We start from the raw sequence: 17,139 nt of genomic DNA on the forward strand, positions 1-17,139 counted from the left end.
TAGCACCACTAGTAGAAATGGCATTCAAGCCAGAGCTCCGGGGAGACAGGAACAGCTGAAGGATGCAGTTTAAAAATACCAGATTGTTTTTCTCCAGGGCTGGCATGAGTCATTACCCAGGCAGCAAAGCAGGAAGTCCTATCAGTTGCGTCACTCTACGGTACAATGTAAACATGCAAATGTGCACCTGTGTTGCAACCAAGGGAAGTGATGTGTGTTTCGCTGGAAGGATAAAAGTCTCAGGTTGCAGCCATGTGCTGACATGTTTATCCCACCATCTCATCTCTGGGCTCACTTGTTCAGAGCGAGGTGTGTCGGGAGATAGCCTAACCAACCCATCCCTCAGATACTGCCGCGCCACCGTGATGGCTTGGACCTTCACTCGGGTCTTATCTGATGTGCTGCTCCGCTGTGAGTGTGTGAGGCGTTGTGGATCTGTTACCCACACGTCACCAGCTCCCCTTCTATCTCTTTGGATGCAGTCCAAAGAGGCGAGAGGGAGTTGTAGAAGGGGTTGGAGGGCATATTGGAGGGGCAGTGGGGGTATGGCACTCAGTCTTGGATCATCCTTCACTGGGGAGATAAAGAGCAGGAATGGTGACCTACCAGCATGTGCTAAGCTCAGGGCCAGCACTTGACCTTTTCAGTAGAAAAGGTGACTGATCCACGGACAAATCTGATGTAAAGAACTGCCCTTATCAGGCCAACTGGGAGGCAGAGGTGGAGACAGGAGACAGGCCGGTGAGAGGAATTTTAACTGATGCTGGACTTGGTTATTTAGATGTTTTTTCAATGCCTTTCTGCTCTCCTCCCCTGTTCTGTTTTTCCACCCTCTTTCCTTTTTATCTCATCTCCTGCGCAGAAAAATCCATTTTCCTGCAGTAGGCCACTTTGTCTGCTTAGGGTGTGGCAGTACTGAGGCAGGTAGTAAATAATGCACCAGTATTTCTCTTTTCATTCTTCCAAAGGAAGGAATGTTGGCTGAAAGAACCTCTCTGAAGTGGGCTTAATAAACCAAACAGGCTCCAGTCATTTTTATCCCATTTTTGGAGGTGAGTTGAGGTGAGAATTCCCTCAAAAAGATCAAACTCAAAGTGCACAGTGCGAGTGCCCATTATCCTGCTCCCTCATCCCCTCCCTGTTGAAAGTAAAATCAGCGACGCAGAGAGCTCCAGTCACTATGTATGCTTTGCTCTGGTGCACTGCAGATAGCTTAAGTGTATCCTGCAGTCAGATCGCCGAGCCAATAATGAGATGGTGATCTTGTTCAGTTCTTGGGGGATGGGCGCTTTGCTGAATTATGACAATATAATAGTAACTTGATTTAAACAGTAAATTCCTCAGTGAAACTATAAAGCCTTGTGTGTGCAAGTCAAGACAGCAGTAACACACAATGCAGACTTGAACAATGGTAATTATGATGAATTACTAATTTTTAATTAAGTGATTGTTACATCAAGTCACTTGTTCAGATATGTCATTTGCTGTACTGTAAACATTTAACAGTGTGATCTGAGTTTTTATATTGTGATTGCAGGAAACGAGATTCTTACAGTCCAGCTGCTTCCTCTTCATGAAGTAGACAGTTAAACAAAGCTAATGAGGCAGGTTTCTGAAGTTTTGTGACTGACTGAAGCACATTGTAGTCAAATTGAGTTTTGTTTCTGCAGGAATAGAGAGCAGGTACCGCACAGGGAGCTCTGGGAGTGTAAACAGTGGTGCTCAGCCTTATTCTGGAAGCTCAAATTACATAAATATGGAGGTAACGGGCCAAGACTAGCTGTGTAAATTAAAGTGCAACAACGTCTGAAGCCATTGAGGAGACAAACTGTCACACCCTCTCTCCACACACATTCAACACACACACTCTCAGCACTACTGTAATGGATCATTCACATCACCTGTGCCCAATCAACTCATCCGCATCACCTGTGCGGTTGCCTCACTTGACTGAACACCTTGTAATCCTCCATGTGCACGTACCTGGTTTCTTCATATCTTGATTATTGTTGCTTCTGCTGTGATTGATCAGATTGAATTAAACGACTCTCCGCGTTTGCATCCTGTTTCCCTCTGAGTTTTAGACAAGCACACAATGAGTGTGGGCGATGCAGTTGATAATGAACGTTCAAGTCTCGTGGGAGGCAGAATCTGGTCTACAGAAACAATACGACTGGATATTCCCTGTATCCGTCTCCAGTATCAATCGCTGACATCAAATTAGCATTAATGAGCCTGATATATTGACAGACAGCATGAAAAAGAGAAGTCCAGATATGGCAAGATATAGTTAAAGGGGCGTTCTTGTAAGTCAAACCCATAGACCCTGAACTGCCCAGACAGCTTTGGTTCTGAGCTTCTGAAGTGTTTTATGCTGTATACGTTTGAATACATCAGCCTTATTTTGTAATAGCACCAGTGATGTCTTATGTTCAGCCCAGTTTGTTTTCTGTGATGGTTGTCCCCTCTTGTCAGGAAAACAGTAAAGCACACTTGCTCTCCGACACTTTAAAATACAGAGGCAATATTGTTGGCGTCGCAAGAGGAAGACCTAATGCAGTTTTCTAGTGTCAGTTTTCACATGCCTTCAGTTTAAGTGGGGAACCTTGGGTAAGGAATGAATCAGATGTGTGCGGAGGCAGGGAAAATATGAGATCCTATACCTCACTAGTGTCAAAAACCACCTACATATGCACGCAGAATTGCAGCCTCCGCAAATATTTACCAGGTTTTCAATAGTTTCATTGCGTAACGAATGGCCCCCTTTGACACTGCTATTTTGGAAGGAGAGGACAGTAAGAATCCAATGTGATGGGGAACTAAACACTGCTAAGAACACAGCTCGTGTTACAGGGCAGAACAGCAGAAGTAGGCCTCCTGTTATAGACATGCATTCGCTAGCAGGGACTGAGTCAAAAGAAGGAAGAGGCTTGCATGCCTCCAGAGCTGCCTACACATCCAAAAGAGATGGATTTACACAAACGCTAGACGGATGTAGTCAACACTGATGCAATGATCAATCTGAGCCACTGATATATTTATATATAGTGCATTTCTATATGTTGATAATGAGACGATGGATGATGACTCTGGCTCAGTGTGGGTGTCCTTTGAGCTTTTGGGCCTGAGCTCATTTGCCTGAGTTGTGCATAAAACCTTCTGTTGTTTGAACAGAAGGTTGTAGTGTTCTACTAACACACCCCTTGACAGGAGAGACTTCATCTTCTTTATCACAGGAAGAAGAGACAGACTGGCACATGATTTCAATCCTGGCCCTATTTGCAAACAGAGAGAAAGATGGACCAGACAAGCCAAAGAGAAGAAGCATCTATCATATTAATACATTTTGAGACCCACGGATTGAATTCTAGTGGCATTTGAGCAGTTAGTACGTTCGTATTTGGTCACAAGGGGAAGCGCGCTGCCATTTTGCCACTCACAGGCCCCTAGTGAGACTTGTTTTTTATTTACACCGAAAAATAAATTGAAAATAAGTGCATACCCCATGAGTGTACTCCATCCAGGATGAATTTCGTGGATTATAGATTTCACTTCTTATTTGTTGTTTGCCATAAGAAAGTGACAGGGTCTTAGAGAAGGCTTATTCTGAAAATCCTCATATCTAATATTGGCATAACATAAAATAAGATAATGCTATGTCTAGGACAAGTTTACACAAAAAACAGGAATAAGGTTTTGAGCTTTTTTGTTGTCTGGTCAAAAGGTGAAAATGTTCTGTCGAGGTTGTCTGTTTGACAGACTCAGCTCAGCTCTACTGTTAAATCTGTTCCATTGCACATAATGACAATACGATCAGCTCCCACAAACTGCACTGTGGGCCACACTGTCCTAATTAACTCCCTCATTTATTTTCATTCTCTCAACATCTCATCCACTTCTCTTTCCTCAGACTGCAGTCCAGTGCTGGTCTGTCATTCATACATCATTAAATTGTCACCGTATCCTTTGTGTCTTGCATCACAGTAACAATGTGTGGGCATTGTGCTGTATATGCCACGACATCTCAGGGTGAGCTGCCCGGGTTACAAGTTTACATCAAAAACATGTCAAGGCTTTTCACTCTATTACAGTTAAAAATCTCAGAAAAACATGTTCATCATTAATTTTACATGTGGAGGTTAGGGGACAAGATGCAATACAGTGCTGATGCCGTTTGAACCTCTGTGTGTGTGGTGTGTCTCTGTGTGTGTGTGGGTCTGTCTTTGTTGTGTGCCTATCAACGCCGTCACTGTTGGTTGAGTTCACTCACTATGGTGCACTTTGGTGTTAGCTTTTGAGATGGAGGAAGGTGATCTTGTTGATCCTTACATGACACCCTACATGGCCAGAGAGCAACAAAGGACACTTCATAGTTGTCATATTCTCTTACCATCAGCACCAGCCAGTCTCCAGGGACATTCATCTTCTCGTCTGGTCCCGTCAGTCTGTTATTCTCCATGTGATTGGTCAGCCGGCAAAACAATCAGTTGGATTTTTCTTTGTTTACTGTGTGAAACCAAACGAAACCAAGAGTAAAGACTGTAACAAGAGGAACAAGAGCACATTCAACGTATAGTAACTATAGGTCTGGAAACACCCTAAAGCTCTGGCAGAGGTGTTTTGAGAATTTAATATTTAAAAGAACAATAAGAAAAACAATGTTGATGTGAATGTATTCTAATAAATACCATACACATCGTTATGTGCAACAATATCCACAATGATTTTAAGCAAATTGTGATTCATTTAGAATATGGCAAGAAAAGTTGGATACTTTGATCGACCACAAATGTGATTTTACACTTGCTTTGCAGAGAGTTTTTAATCTTAGCATTAACCGTAGCATTCCAAGACTTCTCTTTTAAGTGCTAGTAACATCAGACTTGTTGGGGCTTGATCAATAATTATAAAAAAAAGAAATGTATAATCCAGCACTAATTCCTGTCCTGTAATGTATGAAGTTATTACCAGTTTGGAAGCAGGCTTGCTGGTTAAAGCATATTTTCTTGGCTGTACCCATTTTCTATAGTTTGAGGTGATTGCAGATGACACAGTTGCAGCCGGTCTGCACAGTCAGCTGGTCCAGTCCGGCAGAGTGCAATATTGCGAAACTGGAGAAGACTGAGGAAGGTCCGGTGACACATTAAGGATGAAAAAAGAGTGCCAATAAGGCTTTGTCGTGTTAAATATTCTTAAGTTCTTTTTTTTTATCCACTAGCAGATGCGGTCATTCATGGCATTTTTACATGAATGAGAACACAATTCAGCACTGTTGGCTCAGCTGTAATATTGGAATATCTACATGTTATTGTCCAAGTCACAAAGGAATTACGAGATTAAGATGAGCTTTATGTCAAGAATAGAAAGCATCTGTGGTAGTTTCCCTCCATCAGGTCTCTGCATCACATCGCATCTTCGAACCAACTAAACAAATTACTCCCAGAATGATTTTTGTTTAGTCTAGCACCGTCAAAGATTAAGTGCTTGCTTGATGTATCCCCCCCCCCTCCCCCCCTTCAGTTGTTACTCACATAAAACAGGTCTGCATGTACAGCTGCTTTCTCTTCAGCAGGCACTCTGAGAGGGCCGCTGCCAAACCCAGAAATTTGGTGTTAATGAACCTGTCAGAACGATCTGGAGTGGATAATGTTGCTACAAATTCCACTTCCACACGGGGGAAAACGAAGGGGGCCGCTTTGTCAGAGCTCGGTCGTGCCTATAGGTAATGCAGGCTGTAGTGACATTAAAATAGCATGAATCTCTTTAAATACTCATTAAAGCTTGTTCACCACTCAGACCACCTTAGCGTCTATTCATCTCCACATGCTTAAATACATCTACTGCCTGTGGGGGCTGTCACCGCTCTTTCCCCTCTCCTGCTGACACTTTACACGAGGAGGTGTTAGCGTCATTTGAAGCAACAATCCAATATTTACCGGGTGCTGTTATTCTTTTTTAGATAAGTAAAGTCCATTTAATACAGCGATGAATCACAAGGCTTTATTTTATGCCAGTATAATGCATGTACTCACTCTGAGGACCTGTAAACCTCAACAGTTTCAAATATTGACGAGACGAGCAGGCGAGGCCATGACTCAGTTGAGGAAATGATTCCACGACAGAGATGCTTCTCTCTGTGACTCTTTGATTAAGAACACCTTCAAGTCAAGTTTGAGTAAATGCAGGGTTGTATTTTAATCAGTCGGTTGAATAGTCAGGCTGAATATTCAAATCTTAGCTGATGCTCTGTACTCGTTTATCTGCGTCGACAGTGTGGATTTACATGCCGAGCCGCACATATTTTGTTTTAGACCAAAAATAAACCATATAAATGCTCGTTCTGAATTCTGTCTGAGCGCTGAACAGTTTCAGGATACAAGGGGGCATCTAGTGGGACCCCTTAGTTATTTGCTTTTCAGTTGTATGTAGATAAGATAAAGCTTTTTGCACAAAACACCTCGGCAACATGGGCGAGCCACATGATGCAAACCAAAGTAGGGCATTCTGTATTTGTCTTCCTCTGTGGCTTAAAGAGAACATTTGCACCCCTTCACACACTTTTGCTCAGCAGATGCCTACATTAATTTCATTTTGCATTATTTGCATGATGCATTTTCCATGGTTTCAAATGTGAAAATTGCTCATGTCTTTGGCATTTGACGGCAAGCTTTACGCTGGAATTTAGCCAGTCTACAAACCTCACAGGCAGATTTGACTCCCAGTGCCTTTTCACATTTCAGTTAGTTGTAACAGCGGTGAAGGAAGCTTGGTTTGCTGCCAGCGATACAATAGAGTTGTAAGGAATGTTGCCTTTTTTTGCCCCGATGCAGTCTATGCCACCAGACAGGAATGTAGCTGCTGTATTGTCACTTTGTACACTCAGGCATATCAGCCTCTTTTTCATTTTTGCTTCCAGAAGAGAATGCATTGCGATTTGTCGAAACCAACTTGATTGATAGCTGCAGGAAAGAGACACAATGTTTGCAGAGGTTCCTAAATCCTTTGCTTTCCGTTGTTTGGCTTCAATTTAACTTCCACAAAGGAGGTTATGTTTTCAATTGCATTCGTCAGTCTGTATGTTGTTTAGCGGGATATCTCAAAATGTTATTGGCGGATTTCAATTAACTTTGTCAGGCAGGTTGAACGTGATCCAGGGAAGAATGCATTACATTTTAGTGGTGGTCAGCCCATATTTTTGAGACAAACAATCCAAATTCTCTTTTTGTGGATTTCTGGGGTCTATCCACATCCAGCCACGGCCATTTGAAGTTAATTAGATTTGTTAGTCTGTCGGTGTGTGTGCGTGTGTCTAGTCAATAATTTAATGTTATCATTGAGAGACATAGTCATAACCGGAGGATGACTCTCCAAGCAGCTGTAAGTTATTGTGTGCGATTGTAGTGGGTATTGTTTAAACTTTGATTGCTTGTTTAGTCCTGAAACTGACATTAACAAGTTACTTGTGGTTCGACACGCCCACAAAGTACAAGGTACAATTGTTTGGCCGGCACCCCTGTTTTGCCGTTCATGCCTGCTGACCCATCAGCCCTGACATAACGAGCCGGTTAGAACATATTCATGTTTTAGGGATGAGGTCCTTACAAAGAACAGTAACTGAGTAAATGTACTTAACTTGTAACTCAATAAGTTTCAGAGCAGTTGGGAGGTCAGTGCATCACTCAGCGGTCGATAGTAATTTGATGGCAGTTGTTAAAATGGGAGATCCTTTCACTTCCACTTTCCCATTCCATTGTTTGTCTGTTCAGTAAGGGATTCGATCCGACAGCCCTCTGATTGCAAGTTCATACAGTCACTGATATTGATATTGCCAATATAATGTCATATACTAGACCTGTCCGTCCATCGTAGTTTGCAGAGAAATGTTAAGTAGCAATACATTTTTAAAGACAGTCTGATGTATAAGCAGAAACAGAATCGGCAGCATATTGTAGTCAAGTATTAAAAGTAAAAGTGTTACTGTCAGAAATAAATTAATTACACTACTATCAAAGTTACAAAGCAAATGTAAATGTGAAATAATAAATGATGAATTGAATTTTATTTAATCAGGGAAAGCAGTGATCCAAGATGTTGCGATAATGTATTTTTTCTTACCTTGGGACCAAGCAAATGTATTTGCCTGGTCTCCATTTTGCTTCAGAAGTTGTTAATGAATCATTAATTGACCAGGGGAAGACAAGCTGGGAGGAATCTTGAGCCGCTGTTGTCATTAGCTTCCTCAGCACAGCTAAATTATCTTAATTTCCAATTATATTACAAAGGGGAAGAATGTAAGTGAGAAAAGTAACAGACTCCCATAGCTTTATTACGCAACACCAAAGGAAATGTCACATCCGTTACATCTGGCAGCCAAAGTAGACAAAAAGCATCCTGTAATTTTAAACTGGAGCCTGAAGTACGTTTTAGTACTTGAGTGAATGTACTTGGCTACTTCCCACCTCTGCAGTAATGCCACGTGATAGCCTATGTGATATTCTATAGATACATCAGACTGTATATAATAAACTCTTTGCTTATGATTTTACTTTACTTTTGCGCAGAAACAGGACAGCTGCATGTACACACATAAACACATACAATTATGCAGATATCATTTTGCATGCACACACACACATACACAGACACGCAGGTTTTTCGTGACCTCCCGTTCCCTCAGTTATTTATGAGCCATCTGCTTGGGCAAGTGCTGTGTCAGATGTCTGTCAAAGGAGACCTCATCTGCCCCAGTGTTCTTCTTCTAATTGTGTCCTCGTCTGTATGCTGATTTGCCACTGAAGCCCATGCAACATGCCGTGACCAGCTTGGGGACATCAACTCGCCCCACTGGTCCATCGTGTCCTCAATAGCCTGTTTGATCTAATCCATGCAGCTTTATTTGAGATCACAACATCTGGTTCATAAATGTTGAAAGGGCAAATATAAATCTGCCTTTGTGTATGTGAGTACATGTGTGAGTTTGTGTGTATTTTGTTCTTCTTGAAAATAAATATTTCATCCATGTTGAGTTACAACAAAATAAGTAACTAACCAACTCAAAGGGAATTACAACCTTGTTGCTGTGACCACTGTTGAGTCACTTTTGCAATCAAAAACACAGTTTTTGCTGCAGTAATTTCTTGAATTTGGAACCAATATGATTTCTGTATTTTTTACTTTTAATGCTATAATTTTCAAATTAAAGTCTCTCTGAAACCATTTAAAGACACATAAAAGAGTGACATATCCCCTAACTTCTGACATTATGAAATCATATCCAACACTGAGCTCATTCTTCAAAGCAGAGATTGTCCTCCTGCAAGACTTTATACACTTTGGAATAAAGCCTCAGGCTCTCAGGTATCTGTGAACGCCTGGTTGTCATATGTGAACATCTGTGAAGTACTACTTTATCAGGACGAGCTGTGTCGTGTGTACTGCTGCTAACAGTCTGCTGCTAGAATGTCCCAAGCTTTTAAGACAGTAGAGATGAAACATTGCTACATGATACCAATGCAGAATTGGTACTCAGGTGTGATTACTAAAAAGTACAATTAGAATTAGTTCTTTTGAACACACTCCTCTGGTTCCAGGGTATGTAATGTTCCCTGTGAAAATGCCAACGTAACAAAATCCCCTCTCCAATTTAGTGAAGAAACGACTATTTCCTCTTTATAACAGTTTTAATTGTATGTTTAATATTCTCCTGATGTTCCATGCTACTCTTCCTTCTGTCTTTCCTAATGCATAATGCTGCATAATACTTTATACTACTTTATAATACTATTAAACATAAATGACCACAAAATTACTGATATAAGTATTTTCTGAAAAAGTCTGACTCGATCAGTACAGTACAGTTGAAGTAACATTAAGTAGAGTTTTCATGATGTGGTTTTCCTCTGGGTGCTGTGAATTTGTCCTGAATTCCAATAATGTGTACATGTTAAGTGGAAAGTAAAGCCCAAATTGCCCATAGAGGTGAATGTGAGCATGAAGTATCAGCCCTGGGATGCTTCCTGCCTCTTTCCTATCAGGTCAAGTCTGGCAAAAGGTTTCTCAACCAAATGTGTTGCAGGCCTCCACATGTGTTAGAGAGCTTTTCTCTGACTGCCACAGAGAACAGCCTGCACACACAGATGGGACAAATAAACACTAATCTGTTAAGACTTTTATTGGCTTTTAAAAAATATATGACACCATGGTTTATGCCCTGATAATTTAATGTTTAAATGTGTTCTTTGGGCATATTTGTATGTATTTTGTGGTCAGGGAAATATGTAACAGCTGTAAGTAAAGAGTCAAACCACCATTTTGAAAAATGGATTGCAAAGGTAATATTTATCAATTTGTATGACTTGTTTTCAAAGGTGGTTTTAACCTGTCATGGTTAAAACCACAAAAATGTTGTGTTGTTACCACTGATTGAATGGGATTGTATGTATGTATGCATTGTTTTGCATTTTAAATTTGACATTTCAGTTGTGAGACTGTGGTAGATTAGGTTAGTGGCCTTTATTACTTTCACAAAATCATTTACAGCAGCACAGGCTGTACCAAAATTGTGCATCGCACATTGCCATTTCTTACAGATCTTAGTTATTTGTTCTGTCATGAGCAAAAACAATTTACATATGCATGAATGTCTTTTGAGGGAGATCATAATTATATTACAAGCAAATGCACAATTTAGCTGCACTATAATGTATGATTTTATAAAGAGGCCATGTGGTTCCTCTGGAGGACCACTGTGAATCCTCTCTGACAGAGATATCATTCCCACTCGGGGCCACAGGGATAAGACTGTCATGTTAGTAGTCTCTGCCCAATCCTCATCCCTTCAAAGTAAAGCCACCGTGATGAATCTGAGGCACTAGCTTTGCTGTCCTGACACTTCAGAGCATGAAGAAGAGTTTGCATGCTCTCTCTGATTGAGACAAAGGAGACTTGGGCTTTTGTTCAGACCTCCAGTCATGCCAGAGACACGTGCAAATGAGGAGGACGGTCTGGCAAAATTATGCACTCTTATAATAAGTAAACAAAAGTTGATGTTCCTAATTTTCTCACCGTCATCCCTGTGTTGTGCTACTAATGAGTTTATGGAGGCAGTTACTGAGACCTGCAGTTCTGAATGAAAATTTAAAAGATAAAATAAACTACCTGCACGCTGTCATTGAAAAGCCTGATCTTCAGCCAAGATGGCATTTTCAAAGAAGCTGAAACCCTCATTAAACTGTGCCTAGATAACCCCATCTCAAATGTCTCACTGAAGGATCATTATAATTCAAATTACAAGAAATTTTACCATCTGCAGACATTCAGTTACCACAGCAATGATGCATCAGAACCATCATAGGACTGATAAAGCTATGCGTGGTCCATACAGTCAGGCATCTTAAGCACTTAATTTGTTATTTTGTAAACTCATATCTCTCACGGTACTGAACTCAGAGCTGCAGGTTTAATGTGTTGGTAGTTGTTGAGTTACGCCTTGAAATCATAAATATGCATCATAATAGGTAACCTTTCTATGCTTCAAACAGACTCATGATGATTACCATGGAGATGAGCACCATGGACTGTGTGCAAGCACTCCACATTGTCAAACCATTATGTTTTCAATGTTGTCAGACAAATGTCACTGCACACTTTTAATGCCGCCTGCTAAGGCCATTTCTACATGTTACTCCAACCCTCTCTCCCTTTTGTAAAATACCCCGTGACCCCTTGGTTTCAATGAGTTCATGTGCGCACAGGAACACTTAAACCGAATCACCTGAACGGCTCCCCTCACATTTAAAATGTCCTATTCAAAGAAGCAGTGAAACCTCAGTGTGGCATTTTTTTTGCCACTTTTCTTCTTTTAGTTAGTGTATGAATAATTTCTGTCTCTTATTAAATTCTTTGGGCGCTTTAGAGAGATTTGCCTCTTTTACATTAACCGCAAAAGGTTGTGTCAAAGCCTGTTGTTTATTTGAGTGCATGCAAGTTACCACCTAAGTCTAATTTGTTTGCTTTCAGTGCAGTGAGGAAAAATTCAAAGCTGGCATTTCCTGTGCGATGACTGTGTTTGCAGTCTTTTTTTTGTTGTTGCAATTTTTCAGACGGACAATGCAAGACTGCCACCCGGAGTAATTGTGCCAGTCTTCAACCATGCAGAAGATATAGAATTACAACAATTGAATTCACGTGGATCTCATATTTAGGGTTGATCTGTTCATGCCAAAGCATTTCGTATTTTAGTTTTTTATTTATGCCCATAGCCCAGGCATTGAGAGAATAGAATTTCTAATTTCTTAATTCAGTAAAACTAACCAGTATGATGATTACATTACATCACATCGATTGATTTGAGGGGCTTTGTTTCAACATACTTCAGTTGCATCAACCAAGATATACCCAAAGACTGCTGTTTGTCTGCTTCGTCAAACTCTTATTGGAAATTGTATACTTGTCTTGGAGGAGAGGCTGAAGTGATGTACTTTACACCAGGCTGAAGGGGCCACAGTGTCAGTCATAAGGAAATAAAGATGTCTGTCTGCTCTTAAACAGAGGGATGATTGCTATTGTACAATAATAAAGCCCTCAGAAGAGAGGCCACTGGCAGAGCTGAAAGAGGCAGGCAGCGCTCTGAGCCATGTTTTGACACGGCAGATAGGAAAGATTAAGTGTTGAAACCAAAGCTGGCAGAGGATGATAAGAAATGATTTTTTTCCGCAATGTTGATGCATTTTCTCAGATATGAAAGTTTGTGTCAACAACTAAAAATCGCCTCTGAAGACAAACGAAACACTCTTTGTACATTTAATGCCATCAATGCTACAATCTAGATTCATGTGATGAGAAATATGAGAGCAAGGAAGGCTCGCACTGAGCAATCAATGTGAACAGAGCTCTGTCATCACTTTTGAATACAGTTATTTAAAGTTACCATTGTGAAAGGTGAGAAGTCACCTCTCTTATTCTATTCCTCTTGTAAGTAAGTGGAAATTACGACTGAAACAACACAAAGATGCTTTATGTTGGCAACACATGGTGATGCAATCACTGGAGTGAAGATGCTGTTAGTGAACAAAAATAATTGGTCTGGAGTTGATGCCATTGAGGGGTTTATGCTGTCATTCAACAGATGCTAACAAAGACCAAACATATCATACAGACAGTGGAGGAAACAAGACTTTGACACGCAATGCGTGGGTGGAAATAGCCTCTTAATGAATAGACAGCAGAGGGGAGAAAAATGAAGATGGCAGAGGAGATACATGAAGCGTGCTGTGCGATAAAATATTGCTATTGTTAGGCAGTGCTGAGGGAAAAGTGCTGCGGTGCAGAAAGAGCGGGAAGTCTTGACAGCTTTCCGGTGGCAGTCTGATGGCTGAGCAGGGAGATTGGAGGGAAAGTGCAGCAGAGGGCTGCTGTCAGGCCACACCAGAGCTCCGTTTAACAAGGTCCAGAGATGAGCTGCACCACAACACAAAGCAGGGGAATAAGAAGAGGGAGAGAGGGATGTGGTAGGGTTGGTTAACACTCATGCATTTTCCAGTGTTTCACCACCTGTCATGCCTGAAACCCTGGGATTCCTCTCATGTGCACGTGAGCAGAGATTGGAAATCCTGGCTAAAGACAGGGAGCTGGAGACGACTGAGATGTAGAGGAGCAGCTGGCATTAGGTGTTGATTCTGTGACACATTGACACCGACATTTCTCCAGAAAGAGATGTGCAAGCCCCAAAAGATGCACTTCACTTCAACCCCAGCTGGAAAAGAAACAGCATAATGTCAGAGGTGGTGGTTCACGTGTTGTAATTTTGCCCTCTGCACTCATCATGCTAGAAAGCAGCAAGCGGATCCGAACCTTAGCAAAGGACAGGCAGTAATAATTAATGCAAGCAAATGCGGAATATTCCTCATTTTAAACATTGATGCCTCCTGGGCCAGCTGGAAATCTTTAGAAGCCTGAGTGCTACCACACCTCTTGTATATCTCAGCCTCATGCTGCACTTAAATAAAACTCTTCAGGCATGCCTCCTCAGCGGGGGCTCCACCGGGGCTTCTGCAGCCCTCTTTTCACCTTGGCCCTGGGCATCAATCTCTCATCCTGGCATGAAAGCTTATCTCCCAGCGTCAGGCTAAATGTCAGCCTCAAGACTGCTGTATCGCCATTAGTTATATCTGCTTTATTAGAGCAAGCTAATTCCGCATAAACACCACCCACCCTATTGTAAGCAAGTCTGTCTTCACCGGATCCTCCACTGTTTCTGTGCTCACGTCTGTGTAGGCAGCAGGGAGACGATGGGTCCCAAGTTACAAATAAGCTCAAAAGGGACACACGATGAATAACAATCGTGCATGCTCAGCAGATTCTTTAGTAATCTGCTGAACAAGACAATTTATGGAAAACTAAAAGAACATTACCCTTTGTGTAAGGAAGCAGTTTTGGATTTTGTTCTATTGTGTAATTTGATGGAGTGTGCCACATGTATTCTTAGCTTTAATTTCCTCAAATCACAAATTGTTCACCCACTGAACTTGGTATTCGTCTTAAAATATATTTATATATATCAAATGCCAAAACATAATCATCAAAAGCCATAAGCCAAGTTAACAAGCATATCTAACTTCACACACTTTATTTCATTTGCATCTATTCCATTTTTTTTGACAGCTACCACATGCTGATTCTCGTATTATGCTGTCTGATTATAATCCCTGAAAATGCAGATTGCTCTTTAAATGGTTTCTGCATATTCGAACCTGACCTGAATTCAACTATCACTGCTGATCAAAGCTGTGACTTTTAATATTTGCATACATTATTTACTAATCTACTGGTGTGTTTTCCTCTCTCTCCCCAGGGGGCCGACTCCTGTTTCTGGTGATGTGGCTGAACCTTGTGCCTCAAACTGACAGCTGCCCCGCAAAGTGTGTGTGCTACAGTGAGCCCAGGCCAACTGTAGCCTGTCAGCAACAAGGACTGTTTTCCATCCCGACAGAGATCCCCGTGCGGAGCCAGCGGATATTCCTCCAGAGCAACAAGCTGACGGTGGTGAGGTCCACTAGCTTCAGCTCTTGCCATAACCTCACTGTTCTCTGGCTGTACTCCAACAATATCAGCCATATTGAGGCTGGAGCCTTCTACGGTTTGGAAAAACTGGAGGAACTGGACATTGGGGACAACAGCAACCTCCGCTCCATCAGCCCCACGGCGTTCCGGGGCTTGACGAAGTTGCACACCCTCCATCTGCACAGGTGTGGCCTGTCAGAGCTCCCCGTGGGGGTTTTCCGTGGAATGTTCTCCCTTCAGTATCTTTACTTGCAGGATAATAACATTCTAACCCTGCATGATGACACTTTTCTGGACCTTGCCAACCTTACTTATCTCTACCTGCACAATAACAAGATCAAGATTGTAACAGACAACATGTTGCGAGGGTTAATCAATCTGGACCGACTGCTGCTTCACCAGAACCGGGTTATCTTCGTTGAACCCAGGTCTTTCAGTGATCTAGGCAAGCTAAAGTCCCTGTTCCTGTTCTTCAACAATCTTACCGTCTTGACCGGGGAGACCATGGACGCGCTCGTGTCCCTCCAGTATCTTCGTTTAAATGGCAACCAGTGGATCTGTGACTGTCGGGCGAGGACCTTGTGGGACTGGTTCAAACGTTTCAAAGGTTCCAGCTCAGAGTTGGAGTGCAATGTTCCCGAGTTCCTGGCAGGAAAGGATCTGAAACGACTGAAAAGCGAAGACTTGGAGGGATGTGTTGAAACGCCTCCGATCCAAACCAATCTCTTCAGCGCCAAGGGACAGTCTGGGAAATTTCCATCCACAGAAAACCCCCTGGGCGACACCATTCCCAGGTGCTGCCTCGGAGATAATGATAAGTCCTCAATCCTATCAGGCAAGAGCCGTCAGATCACCAACAACCCGCACAAGGAAAAGGAGAACATATCCAAGACTAAATTCAAAGAGCCAGAACGAACAAAAAATGAGACTCAGAACAAGCAGAGCGACGGGCCGTTGGGAACCTTGTCCAACACCCTTGACAAGTCTTTGGAAAATCTTAATCCTGACCTTATAGACAATCTGGAACCATCTACAGCTCCAAACAAAAAGAAAAAGAAGTGCTCCAAAAAGCCCAAGTCAGACTCCCAGTGTATCAAAGGCCAGGGATCTACTCTGCAAGTGCTGCACTTTCTCTTCGTTCCCATGATCTGGATTTCGCTAGCCATGTCTTAGGACTCCCGATCTCACTCTGAACACAGGAATTAAGATTGCTGATGCTAATGACAATTAAACTGAAGATGCAGTGACATCATCCACAGGCAGTGACTGAAAAGTGAGGAGTAACAATGACCCTTGATGGGTAAGGACGACAATAAACAAAGACGTTGGAGTACATTTAACAAAAATGGATGCCTTTACAGAACACTACAGATCTAATGTATATATGAATTGGTGCCCAAAATTGTTTGTTCTCTATGTACCTAACTGTACTGTGTCTAAGCTTCACGTTCGAGACTCCCTCCCGACGGCTTAGACAGACCACCGGAAAACTATTAAAAGAAAAACAAACACAGGAGGAGACAAAGCACACAAAGAATGTTGGGTCCATTTACTGAACAAAAATTATCTCCATGCCCCATTATTTATTCAAAAGTGATGCATTTGTTGGGTACTGTTATGTTTTTTTTATGTTTATAAAAGCAAACATTTTACCACTCCCAATTTGAGTTCTATTTTCATGACAGAGATGGTAGACAGTGTGAACCAGATGAATGCTGTCAGTTTGGTTGTGGAGATTGCAATGGAACCATAGATATGCATTTTATTTTACTTGTGTACAAGTATGAATATATTATGAATAAAGTTCTTATTTCGTAAGTCTTTTTTCTGTGTTTTTCTTCCAAGTATGTTAGAACAGATGGAGTGTGTATTCATGAAGAAACAAGGAACATACAGCACATACTTGCTGCTCGTAAGCAGGTACGGATCGTGGGTGTTCTTTTTTAATGAGGTGAGGAAAATCTACAATGGAGGAAAACACAGATCCAAGCCAGTACCAGACTGCATCTGAATTATTATGACCGATAATGTCAGCTCCTATTATGTCTCGCTAGCCATATTGCAAGCGGAACAACATTC

At 41.8% G+C, this 17,139-nt stretch overlaps 1 protein-coding gene across 1 annotated transcript in view; it reads left to right on the forward strand.

Moving 5' to 3' along the window:
• The window catches only part of rtn4r (reticulon 4 receptor), a 43,697-nt gene extending 26,865 nt beyond the window's left edge, over positions 1 to 16,832 (forward strand). The window contains exon 2 of the mRNA XM_076150915.1: positions 14,852 to 16,832. Within this exon, the coding sequence (XP_076007030.1) occupies positions 14,852 to 16,233 (1,382 nt within the window). The 3' untranslated portion in view covers positions 16,234 to 16,832. The remainder of the gene's footprint in view (positions 1 to 14,851) is intronic.
• Positions 16,833 to 17,139: the final 307 nt, after the last annotated feature.

The sequence above is a fragment of the Genypterus blacodes genome, unplaced genomic scaffold, assembly GCF_046128005.1.
Source record: "Genypterus blacodes isolate CSIRO-AG114 ecotype Tasmania unplaced genomic scaffold, CSIRO-AGI_Gbla_v1 ptg000053l_1, whole genome shotgun sequence".
Taxonomy (NCBI): Eukaryota; Metazoa; Chordata; class Actinopteri; order Ophidiiformes; family Ophidiidae; genus Genypterus; species Genypterus blacodes.